We start from the raw sequence: 12,500 nt of genomic DNA, 5'->3' as shown, positions 1-12,500 counted from the left end.
CCCCTACCCCCTTCCCCCCACCCCCCACTACCCCCCACCCCCTCCTACCCCCCACCAACCCCCCCACCACAGGAAGCAAGGACATGGTTCGAGTGCTCCGCTGTCGTGGCCTGGAGCGCCATTCCGGCTTCCGTTGTGTCAAGCACGTGCCCTTTGAGCAGTTCTGCCTGCTGGTGGCTAATGCCGGCTGCTTGGTCGGGAACTCGAGCTGTGGGGTGAGAGAGGCCGGAGCCTTCGGTACGCCGGTGGTGAACCTGGGCACTCGGCAAAGTGGGCGGGAGACCGGTGAGTGGGTGGGTTGGTGGGTGAGTGGGTGAGTGGGTGGGTGGGTGGGTGAGTGGGTGAGTGGGTCAGTGAGACACTGGGTGAGTGAGTGGGTGAGTGAGTGAGTGAGACACTGGGTGAGTGAGTGGGTGAGTGGGTGAGTGAATGAGTGAGTGAGTGAGTGGGTGAGTGAGTGAGTGAGACACTGGGTGAGTGAGTGGGTGAGTGAGTGGGTGGGTGGGTTGGTGAGTGAGTGAGTGAGTGGGTGAGTGAGACACTGGGTGAGTGAGTGGGTGAATGGGTGAGTGAGTGAGTGAGTGGATGAATGAGTGAGTGAGTGAATGAGTGAGTGAGTGGGTGAGTGAATGAGTGGGTGAGTGAGACACTGGGTGAGTGAGTGGGTGAGTGGGTGAGTGAGTGAGTGAGACACTGGGTGAGTGAGTGGGTGAGTGGGTGAGTGAGTGAGTGAGTGAAAGAGACACGTGCCCTTTGAGCAGTTCTGCCTGCTGGTGGCTAATGCCGGCTGCTTGGTCGGGAACTCGAGCTGTGGGGTGAGAGAGGCCGGAGCCTTCGGTACGCCGGTGGTGAACCTGGGCACTCGGCAAAGTGGGCGGGAGACCGGTGAGTGGGTGAGTGGGTGGGTGAGTGGGTGAGTGGGTGGGTGAGTGAGTGGGTGGGTGGGTGAATGAGTGGGTGAGTGGGTAGGTGGGTGGGTGGGTGAGTGAGTGGGTGGGTGAGTGAGACACTGGGTGAGTGAATGAGTGAGTGGGTGAGTGGGTGAGTGGGTGGGTGAGTGAGTGAGTGGGTAGGTGGGTGAGTGAGTGGGTGAGTGGGTCAGTGAGACACTGGGTGAGTGAGTGGGTGAGTGAGTGAGTGAGACACTGAGTGAGTGAGTGGGTGAGTGAGTGGGTGAGTGGGTGAGTGAGTGAGTGAGACACTGGGTGAGTGAATGAGTGAGTGAGACACTGGGTGAGTGAGTGGGTGAGTGGGTGAGTGAGTGAGTGAGACACTGGGTGAGTGAATGAGTGAGTGAGACACTGGGTGAGTGAGTGGGTGAGTGGGTGAGTGAATGAGTGAGTGGGTGGGTGAGTGAGTGAGTGAGTGGGTGAGTGAGTGAGTGAGTGAGTGAGTGAGACACTGAGTGAGTGAGTGAGTGAAAGAGACACGTGCCCTTTGAGCAGTTCTGCCTGCTGGTGGCTAATGCCGGCTGCTTGGTCGGGAACTCGAGCTGTGGGGTGAGAGAGGCCGGAGCCTTCGGTACGCCGGTGGTGAACCTGGGCACTCGGCAAAGTGGGCGGGAGACCGGTGAGTGGGTGGGTTGGTGGGTGAGTGGGTGAGTGGGTGGGTGGGTGGGTGAGTGGGTGAGTGGGTCAGTGAGACACTGGGTGAGTGAGTGGGTGAGTGAGTGAGTGAGACACTGGGTGAGTGAGTGGGTGAGTGGGTGAGTGAATGAGTGAGTGAGTGAGTGGGTGAGTGAGTGAGTGAGACACTGGGTGAGTGAGTGGGTGAGTGAGTGGGTGGGTGGGTTGGTGAGTGAGTGAGTGAGTGGGTGAGTGAGACACTGGGTGAGTGAGTGGGTGAATGGGTGAGTGAGTGAGTGAGTGGATGAATGAGTGAGTGAGTGAATGAGTGAGTGAGTGGGTGAGTGAATGAGTGGGTGAGTGAGACACTGGGTGAGTGAGTGGGTGAGTGGGTGAGTGAGTGAGTGAGACACTGGGTGAGTGAGTGGGTGAGTGGGTGAGTGAGTGAGTGAGTGAAAGAGACACGTGCCCTTTGAGCAGTTCTGCCTGCTGGTGGCTAATGCCGGCTGCTTGGTCGGGAACTCGAGCTGTGGGGTGAGAGAGGCCGGAGCCTTCGGTACGCCGGTGGTGAACCTGGGCACTCGGCAAAGTGGGCGGGAGACCGGTGAGTGGGTGAGTGGGTGGGTGAGTGGGTGAGTGGGTGGGTGAGTGAGTGGGTGGGTGGGTGAATGAGTGGGTGAGTGGGTAGGTGGGTGGGTGGGTGAGTGAGTGGGTGGGTGAGTGAGACACTGGGTGAGTGAATGAGTGAGTGGGTGAGTGGGTGAGTGGGTGGGTGAGTGAGTGAGTGGGTAGGTGGGTGAGTGAGTGGGTGAGTGGGTCAGTGAGACACTGGGTGAGTGAGTGGGTGAGTGAGTGAGTGAGACACTGAGTGAGTGAGTGGGTGAGTGAGTGGGTGAGTGGGTGAGTGAGTGAGTGAGACACTGGGTGAGTGAATGAGTGAGTGAGACACTGGGTGAGTGAGTGGGTGAGTGAGTGAGTGAGACACTGGGTGAGTGAGTGAGTGAGTGGGTGAGTGAGACACTGGGTGAGTGGGTGAGTGAGTGGGTGAGTGAGTGAGTGAGTGGGTGAGTGAGTGAGTGAGTGAAAGAGACACGTGCCCTTTGAGCAGTTCTGCCTGCTGGTGGCTAATGCCGGCTGCTTGGTCGGGAACTCGAGCTGTGGGGTGAGAGAGGCCGGAGCCTTCGGTACGCCGGTGGTGAACCTGGGCACTCGGCAAAGTGGGCGGGAGACCGGTGAGTGGGTGGGTGGGTGGGTGAGTGGGTGGGTGAGACACTGGGTGAGTGAGTGGGTGGGTGAGTGAGTGAGTGGGTAGGTGGGTGAGTGAGTGGGTGAGTGGGTGAGTGGGTGAGTGAGTGGGTGAGTGGGTGGGTTGGTGGGTGAGTGGGTGGGTGAGTGAGTGGGTAGGTGGGTGAGTGAGTGAGTGAGTGGGTGAGTGGGTGAGTGAGTGAGTGAGTGAGACACTAGGTGAGTGAATGAGTGAGTGAGACACTGGGTGAGTGAGTGGGTGAGTGGGTGAGTGAGTGAGTGAGACACTGGGTGAGTGAGTGAGTGAGTGGGTGAGTGGGTGAGTGAGACACTGAGTGAGTGAGTGAGTGGGTGAGTGAGTGAGTGAGACACTGGGTGAGTGAGTGGGTGAGTGGGTGAGTGAGACACTGAGTGAGTGAGTGGGTGAGTGAGTGGGTGAGTGGGTGAGTGAGTGAGTGAGACACTGGGTGAGTGAATGAGTGAGTGAGACACTGGGTGAGTGAGTGGGTGAGTGGGTGAGTGAGACACTGAGTGAGTGAGTGGGTGAGTGAGTGGGTGAGTGGGTGAGTGAGTGAGTGAGACACTGGGTGAGTGAGTGAGTGAGTGGGTGAGTGAGTGAGTGAGACACTGGGTGAGTGAGTGAGTGGGTGAGTGAGTGGGTGAGTGAGTGGGTGAGTGGGTGGGTGAGTGGGTGGGTGAGTGGGTGGGTGAGTGAGTGGGTGAGTGAGTGGGTGAGTGAGTGAGTGAGTGGGTGAGTGAGACACTGAGTGAGTGAGTGGGTGAGTGAGTGGGTGAGTGGGTGGGTGAGTGGGTGGGTGAGTGGGTGGGTGAGTGAGTGGGTGAGTGAGTGGGTGAGTGAGTGAGTGAGTGGGTGAGTGAGTGGGTGAGTGAGTGAGTGAGTGGGTGAGTGAGTGAGTGAGTGAGTGGGTGAGTGAGTGAGTGAGTGGGTGAGTGAGTGGGTGAGTGAGTGAGTGAGTGGGTGAGTGAGTGGGTGAGTGAGTGAGTGAGTGGGTGAGTGAGTGGGTGAGTGAGTGAGTGAGTGACACACTGGGTGAGTGGGTGAGTGAGTGAGTGGGTGAGTGAGTGGGTGAGTGAGTGGGTGAGTGGGTGAGTGAGTGGGTGAGTGAGTGAGTGAGTGGGTGAGTGGGTGAGTGAGTGAAAGAGACACGTGCCCTTTGAGCAGTTCTGCCTGCTGGTGGCTAATGCCGGCTGCTTGGTCGGGAACTCGAGCTGTGGGGTGAGAGAGGCCGGAGCCTTCGGTACGCCGGTGGTGAACCTGGGCACTCGGCAAAGTGGGCGGGAGACCGGTGAGTGGGTGGGTTGGTGGGTGGGTGGGTGGGTGAGACACTGGGTGAGTGAGTGAGTGGGTGGGTTGGTGAGTGGGTGAGTGGGTCAGTGAGACACTGGGTGAGTGAGTGGGTGAGTGGGTGGGTGAGTGAGTGAGTGAGACACTGGGTGAGTGAATGAGTGGGTGAGTGAGACACTGGGTGAGTGAGTGGGTGGGTGAGTGAGACACTGGGTGAGTGAATGAGTGGGTGAGTGAGACACTGAGTGAGTGAGTGGGTGAGTGAGTGGGTGAGTGGGTGAGTGAGTGAGTGAGACACTGGGTGAGTGAGTGGGTGAGTGGGTGAGTGAGTGAGTGAGACACTGGGTGAGTGAGTGAGTGAGTGGGTGAGTGACACACTGGGTGAGTGGGTGAGTGAGTGAGTGAGTGGGTGAGTGAGTGAGTGAGTGAGTGAGTGGGTGAGTGAGTGAGTGAAAGAGACACGTGCCCTTTGAGCAGTTCTGCCTGCTGGTGGCTAATGCCGGCTGTTTGGTCGGGAACTCGAGCTGTGGGGTGAGAGAGGCCGGAGCCTTCGGTACGCCGGTGGTGAACCTGGGCACTCGGCAAAGTGGGCGGGAGACCGGTGAGTGGGTGGGTGGGTGGGTGAGTGGGTGGGTGAGACACTGGGTGAGTGAGTGGGTGGGTGAGTGAGTGAGTGGGTAGGTGGGTGAGTGAGTGGGTGAGTGGGTGAGTGGGTGAGTGAGTGAGTGAGTGAGACACTGGGTGAGTGAATGAGTGAGTGAGACACTGGGTGAGTGAGTGGGTGAGTGGGTGAGTGAGTGAGTGAGACACTGGGTGAGTGAGTGAGTGAGTGGGTGAGTGGGTGAGTGAGACACTGAGTGAGTGAGTGAGTGGGTGAGTGAGTGAGTGAGACACTGGGTGAGTGAGTGGGTGAGTGGGTGAGTGAGACACTGAGTGAGTGAGTGGGTGAGTGAGTGGGTGAGTGGGTGAGTGAGTGAGTGAGACACTGGGTGAGTGAGTGAGTGAGTGGGTGAGTGGGTGAGTGAGACACTGAGTGAGTGAGTGAGTGGGTGAGTGAGTGAGTGAGACACTGGGTGAGTGAGTGGGTGAGTGGGTGAGTGAGACACTGAGTGAGTGAGTGGGTGAGTGAGTGGGTGAGTGGGTGAGTGAGTGAGTGAGACACTGGGTGAGTGAATGAGTGAGTGAGACACTGGGTGAGTGAGTGGGTGAGTGGGTGAGTGAGACACTGAGTGAGTGAGTGGGTGAGTGAGTGGGTGAGTGGGTGAGTGAGTGAGTGAGACACTGGGTGAGTGAGTGAGTGAGTGGGTGAGTGAGTGAGTGAGACACTGGGTGAGTGAGTGAGTGGGTGAGTGAGTGGGTGAGTGAGTGGGTGAGTGGGTGGGTGAGTGGGTGGGTGAGTGGGTGGGTGAGTGAGTGGGTGAGTGAGTGGGTGAGTGAGTGAGTGAGTGGGTGAGTGAGACACTGAGTGAGTGAGTGGGTGAGTGAGTGGGTGAGTGGGTGGGTGAGTGGGTGGGTGAGTGGGTGGGTGAGTGAGTGGGTGAGTGAGTGGGTGAGTGAGTGAGTGAGTGGGTGAGTGAGTGGGTGAGTGAGTGAGTGAGTGGGTGAGTGAGTGAGTGAGTGAGTGGGTGAGTGAGTGAGTGAGTGGGTGAGTGAGTGGGTGAGTGAGTGAGTGAGTGGGTGAGTGAGTGGGTGAGTGAGTGAGTGAGTGGGTGAGTGAGTGAGTGAGTGAGTGGGTGAGTGAGTGAGTGAGTGGGTGAGTGAGTGGGTGAGTGAGTGAGTGAGTGGGTGAGTGAGTGGGTGAGTGAGTGAGTGAGTGGGTGAGTGAGTGGGTGAGTGAGTGAGTGAGTGACACACTGGGTGAGTGGGTGAGTGAGTGAGTGGGTGAGTGAGTGAGTGAGTGAAAGAGACACGTGCCCTTTGAGCAGTTCTGCCTGCTGGTGGCTAATGCCGGCTGCTTGGTCGGGAACTCGAGCTGTGGGGTGAGAGAGGCCGGAGCCTTCGGTACGCCGGTGGTGAACCTGGGCACTCGGCAAAGTGGGCGGGAGACCGGTGAGTGGGTGGGTTGGTGGGTGAGTGGGTGGGTGGGTGGGTGAGTGAGTGGGTGGGTGGGTGAGTGGGTGAGTGAGTGGGTAGGTGGGTGAGTGAGTGGGTGAGTGGGTCAGTGAGACACTGGGTGAGTGAGTGGGTGAGTGAGTGAGTGAGACACTGGGTGAGTGAGTGGGTGAGTGAGTGGGTGAGTGGGTGAGACACTGGGTGAGTGAGTGAGTGGGTGAGTGAGTGGGTGAGTGAGTGGGTCAGTGAGACACTGGGTGAGTGAGTGAGTGAATGAGTGGGTGAGTGAGTGAGACACTGGGTGAGTGGGTGAGTGAGACACTGGGTGGGTGGGTGAGTGAGTGAGTGAGTGGGTGGGTGAGTGGGTGGGTAGGTGGGTGAGTGAGTGGGTGAGTGGGTCAGTGAGACACTGGGTGAGTGAGTGAGTGAATGAGTGGGTGAGTGAGTGAGACACTGGGTGAGTGGGTGAGTGAGACACTGGGTGGGTGGGTGAGTGAGTGAGTGGGTGAGTGAGTGAGTGAGTGGGTGGGTGAGTGAGACACTGGGTGAGTGAGTGGGTGGGTGGGTGAGTGAGTGAGTGGGTGGGTGAGTGAGACACTGGGTGAGTGAGTGAGTGAATGAGTGGGTGAGTGAGTGAGACACTGGGTGAGTGGGTGAGTGAGACACTGGGTGGGTGGGTGAGTGAGTGAGTGAGTGGGTGGGTGAGTGAGACACTGGGTGAGTGAGTGGGTGGGTGGGTGAGTGAGTGAGTGGGTGGGTGAGTGAGACACTGGGTGAGTGAGTGAGTGAATGAGTGGGTGAGTGAGTGAGACACTGGGTGAGTGGGTGAGTGAGACACTGGGTGGGTGGGTGAGTGAGTGGGTGAGTGAGTGAGTGAGACACTGGGTGAGTGGGTGAGTGAGTGGGTGAGTGAGTGAGTGAGACACTGGGTGAGTGGGTGAGTGAGTGAGTGAGTGAGTGAAAGAGACACGTGCCCTTTGAGCAGTTCTGCCTGCTGGTGGCTAATGCCGGCTGCTTGGTCGGGAACTCGAGCTGTGGGGTGAGAGAGGCCGGAGCCTTCGGTACGCCGGTGGTGAACCTGGGCACTCGGCAAAGTGGGCGGGAGACCGGTGAGTGGGTGGGTTGGTGGGTGGGTGGGTGGGTGAGTGGGTGGGTGAGTGGGTGAGTGAGTGGGTAGGTGGGTGAGTGAGTGGGTGAGTGGGTCAGTGAGACACTGGGTGAGTGAGTGGGTGAGTGAGTGAGTGAGACACTGGGTGAGTGAGTGGGTGAGTGGGTGAGTGAGACACTGAGTGAGTGAGTGGGTGAGTGAGTGGGTGAGTGGGTGAGTGAGTGAGTGAGACACTGGGTGAGTGAATGAGTGAGTGAGACACTGGGTGAGTGAGTGGGTGAGTGGGTGAGTGAGTGAGACACTGGGTGAGTGAGTGGGTGAGTGAGTGAGACACTGGGTGAGTGGGTGAGTGAGTGGGTGAGTGAGTGGGTGAGTGAGTGAGTGAGTGGGTGAGTGAGTGGGTGAGTGAGTGAGTGAGTGGGTGAGTGAGACACTGGGTGAGTGAATGAGTGGGTGAGTGAGACACTGGGTGAGTGAGTGGGTGGGTGAGTGAGACACTGGGTGAGTGAATGAGTGGGTGAGTGAGACACTGAGTGAGTGAGTGGGTGAGTGAGTGGGTGAGTGGGTGGGTGAGTGGGTGAGTGAGTGAGTGAGTGGGTGAGTGAGTGAATGAGTGAGTGAGTGAGTGGGTGAGTGAGTGAGTGAGTGAAAGAGACACGTGCCCTTTGAGCAGTTCTGCCTGCTGGTGGCTAATGCCGGCTGCTTGGTCGGGAACTCGAGCTGTGGGGTGAGAGAGGCCGGAGCCTTCGGTACGCCGGTGGTGAACCTGGGCACTCGGCAAAGTGGGCGGGAGACCGGTGAGTGGGTGGGTTGGTGGGTGGGTGGGTGAGTGGGTGGGTTGGTGGGTGGGTGGGTGGGTGAGTGAGACACTGGGTGAGTGAGTGAGTGGGTGAGTGAGTGGGTGAGTGAGTGAGTGGGTGGGTGAGTGAGACACTGGGTGAGTGAATGAGTGGGTGAGTGAGACACTGGGTGAGTGAGTGGGTGAGTGAGTGGGTGAGTGGGTGAGTGAGTGGGTGAGTGAGTGGGTGAGTGGGTGAGTGAGTGGGTGGGTGAGTGATGAGTGGGTGAGTGAGTGGGTGAGTGAGTGAGTGAGACACTGGGTGAGTGAATGAGTGAGTGAGACACTGGGTGAGTGAGTGGGTGAGTGGGTGAGTGAGTGAGTGAGACACTGGGTGAGTGAGTGGGTGGGTGGGTGAGTGAGTGGGTGAGTGGGTGAGTGAGTGAGTGAGTGGTGAGTGGTGAGTGAGTGAGTGAGTGGTAAGTGAGTGAGTGAGTGGTGAGTGGTGAGTGAGTGAGTGGTGAGTGAGTGAGTGAGTGGTGAGTGAGTGAGTGAGTGGTGAGTGGTGAGTGAGTGAGTGAGTGGTAAGTGAGTGAGTGAGTGGTGAGTGAGTGAGTGAGTGAGTGAGTGAGTGAGTGAGTGGTGAGTGAGTGAGTGAGTGGTGAGTGAGTGAGTGAGTGGTGAGTGTGCTCCCCTGTACAGGAGAGAATGTGCTCCATGTACGAGATGCTGACACCAAGGGCAAGATCACTCATGCACTTCACCTGCAGTACGGCAAGCAATACCCCTGGTACTCACCACTCACTCACCACTCACTCACCACTCACTCACCACTCACTCACCACTCACTCACTCACTCACCCATCTACCTACTCACTCACTCACCCACTCACTCACCACTCACTCACTCACTCACCACTCACTCACCACTCACTCACCACTCACTCACCACTCACTCACCACTCACTCACTCACCACTCACTCACTCACCACTCACTCACTCACTCACCACTCACTCACCACTCACTCACCACTCACTCACCACTCACTCACCACTCACTCACTCAGTCACTCAGTCACTCACCACTCACTCACCACTCACTCACTCACCACTCACTCACCACTCACTCACTCACTCACTCACTCACTCACTCACCACTCACTCACCCACTCACCACTCACTCACCACTCACTCACCACTCACTCACCAACTCATTCACTCACTCACTCACCACTCACTCACTCACTCACCACTCACTCACTCACTCACCACTCACTCACTCACCACTCACTCACCACTCACTCACCACTCACTCACTCATCCACCCACCACACTCACTCACTCACCCACCCACCACTCACCACTCACTCACTCACTCACCACTCACTCACCACTCACTCACTCACTCACTCACTCACTCACTCACCACTCACCACCCACTCACTCACTCACCCCCACCCACCACTCACTCACTCACTCACTCACCACTCACTCACTCACCACTCACTCACTCACTCACCACTCACTCACCACTCACTCACTCACCCACCCACTTACTCACTCACTCACCCACTCACTCACCACTCACTCACTCACTCACCACTCACTCACTCACTCACTCACTCACCACTCACTCACACCACCCACTCACTCACTCACCACTCACTCACTCACCCACTCACTCACTCACTCACCCACTCACTCACCACTCACTCACCACCCTCTCACCCACTCACTCACTCACCCACTCACTCACTCACCACTCACTCACTCACCCACTCACTCACTCACTCACCCACTCACTCACCACTCACTCACCACTCACTCACCACTCACTCACCACTCACTCACTCACTCACCACTCACTCACCACTCACTCACTCACCACTCACTCACCACTCACTCACCACTCACTCACTCACCCACTCACTCACTCACCCACTCACTCACTCACCCACTCACTCACTCACTCACCACTCACTCACTCACCCACTCACTCACTCACTCACCCACTCACTCACTCACCACTCACTCACCACTCACTCACCACTCACTCACTCACCCACTCACTCACTCACCCACTCACTCACTCACCACTCACTCACTCACCCACTCACTCACTCACTCACCCACTCACTCACCACTCACTCACCACTCACTCACCACTCACTCACTCACTCACCACTCACTCACCACTCACTCACTCACCACTCACTCACCACTCACTCACCACTCACTCACTCAGTCACTCAGTCACTCACCACTCACTCGCCACTCACTCACTCACCACTCACTCACCACTCACTCACTCACCACTCACTCACCACTCACTCACCACTCACTCACCAGTCACTCACTCACTCATCCACCCACTCACTCACTCACTCACCCCCCCACCCACCCCCCCACCCACCCACCCCCCCCACCCACCCTCCCCCTCCACCCACTCACTCACCCACTCACCCACCCACCCACCCTCCCACTCACCCACTCACCCACCCACCCACCCTCCCACTCACCCACTCACTCACCACTCACTCACCACTCACCCACTCACTCACTCACCACTCACTCACTCACCCACCCCACCCACTCACCCACTCATTCACTCACCCACTCACCCACTCACCAATCACTCACCCACTCACTCACTCACTCATTCACTCACCCACCCACCCACCCACTCACTCACCCACCCACCCACTCACTCACTCACTCACCCACCCACTCACTCACTCACCACTCACTCACTCACCCACTCACCCACTCACCCACTCACCCACCCACTCACCCACCCACTCCCTCACCCACCCACTCACTCACTCACCACTCACTCATCCACTCATCCACTCACTCACTCACCTACTCATCCACTCACTCACCCACCCACTCACCCACTCACCCACCCACTCACCCACTCACTCACTCACCCACTCACTCACTCATCCACTCATCCACTCACTCACTCACCTACTCATCCACTCACTCACCCACTCACCCACCCACTCACCCACCCACCCACCCACTCACCCACCCACTCACCCACCCACCCACCCACTCACCCCACCCACCCACCCCTCTCCACGCACAGCTCCAAGATCTACGGTGATGGCCAAGCTGTTCCCCGAATCCTCCGCTTCTTGTTGGAGGTCCCCTTGGGATCGAGCGTACAGAAGAGCTTCACATTTCCCCGCATGCGAGACTCCGTGTCCAGGGACATCGACCACATCCTGGAGGTCCAGAGTGCCCTGGCGATAGACCTGGGAGGCACAAATCTCAGAGTCGCCATCATCACCAGTAAGGTGGGTGTGGTGGGTGGGGTGGTGAGTGGGTGGGTGAGTGGGTGAGTGGGTGGGTGAGTGAGTGGGTGGGTGAGTAGGTGAGTGGGTGAGTAGGTGAGTGGGTGAGTGGGTGGGTGAGTATGTGAGTGGGTGGGTGAGTGAGTGAGTGGATGAGTAGGTGAGTGAGTGAGTGAGTGGATGAGTGGATGAGTAGGTGGGTGAGTGGGTGAGTGAGTGAGTGGGTGAGTAAGTGAGTGAGTGAGTGGATGAGTGGATGAGTAGGTGGGTGAGTGGGTGAGTGAGTGAGTGGGTGAGTGAGTGAGTGGGTGAGTGGATGAGTAGGTGAGTGAGTGAGTGGATGAGTAGGTGAGTGAGTGAGTGAGTGGGTGAGTGGATGAATGAGTGAGTGAGTGGGTGAGTGAGTGGATGAGTAGGTGAGTGAGTGAGTGGATGAGTGGATGAGTAGGTGGGTGAGTGGGTGAGTGAGTGAGTGGGTGAGTGGATGAGTGAGTGAGTGGATGAGTAGGTGAGTGAGTGAGTGAGTGGGTGAGTGAGTGGGTGGAGGAGTGGGTGAGTGGGTGGGTGAGTGAGTGGGTGAGTGGATGAGTAGGTGAGTGAGTGAGTGGGTGGGTGAGTATGTGAGTGGATGAGTGAGTGAGTGAGTGGATGAGTGGGTGGATGAGTGAGTGAGTGGGTGAGTGGGTGAGTGAGTGGGTGAGTGAGTGGATGAGTAGGTGAGTGAGTGAGTGAGTGGGTGAGTGGATGAGTAGGTGAGTGAGTGAGTGGGTGGGTGAGTATGTGAGTGGATGAGTGAGTGAGTGAGTGGATGAGTGGGTGGATGAGTGAGTGAGTGGGTGAGTGGGTGAGTGAGTGGGTGAGTGAGTGGATGAGTAGGTGAGTGAGTGAGTGAGCGGATGAGTGACCGGTTTAGCTCGCTCCCACACACCACTCCCCCCTGCCGCCCCTAAGCGGCAGCTGTCAGCCCACAACATCACAACCGCAGCCCTTCGTGCTTAGGTTACCCACCCACACACCCACACACCACACACACACCACACACACAAAAACAAAATCTGGTCAACAACACCAACAACAACAACAACAACAACCACCACCACCACCACCCTGAACCCCCCTTGTTGTTGTAACTTTCGCCGCACTGCT

At 57.7% G+C, this 12,500-nt stretch overlaps 1 protein-coding gene across 1 annotated transcript in view; it reads left to right on the top strand.

The window, feature by feature from the left end:
- The window catches only part of GNE (glucosamine (UDP-N-acetyl)-2-epimerase/N-acetylmannosamine kinase), a 74,766-nt gene that overhangs the window by 33,230 nt on the left and 29,036 nt on the right, over positions 1-12,500 (top strand). The window contains exons 7-9 of the mRNA XM_076057939.1: positions 73-285; positions 8,757-8,844; positions 11,147-11,357. Coding sequence (XP_075914054.1) covers positions 73-285; positions 8,757-8,844; positions 11,147-11,357 — 512 coding nt within the window. The remainder of the gene's footprint in view (positions 1-72; positions 286-8,756; positions 8,845-11,146; positions 11,358-12,500) is intronic.

This window comes from Petromyzon marinus, chromosome 85, assembly GCF_048934315.1.
Source record: "Petromyzon marinus isolate PM22_M1 ecotype Great Lakes invasive population chromosome 85, UKy_Petmar_22M1.pri1.0, whole genome shotgun sequence".
Lineage (NCBI taxonomy): Eukaryota > Metazoa > Chordata > Hyperoartia > Petromyzontiformes > Petromyzontidae > Petromyzon > Petromyzon marinus.
Note: the sequence above shows the minus strand (reverse complement) of the source record. Positions and strands in the feature narration are given on the sequence as shown.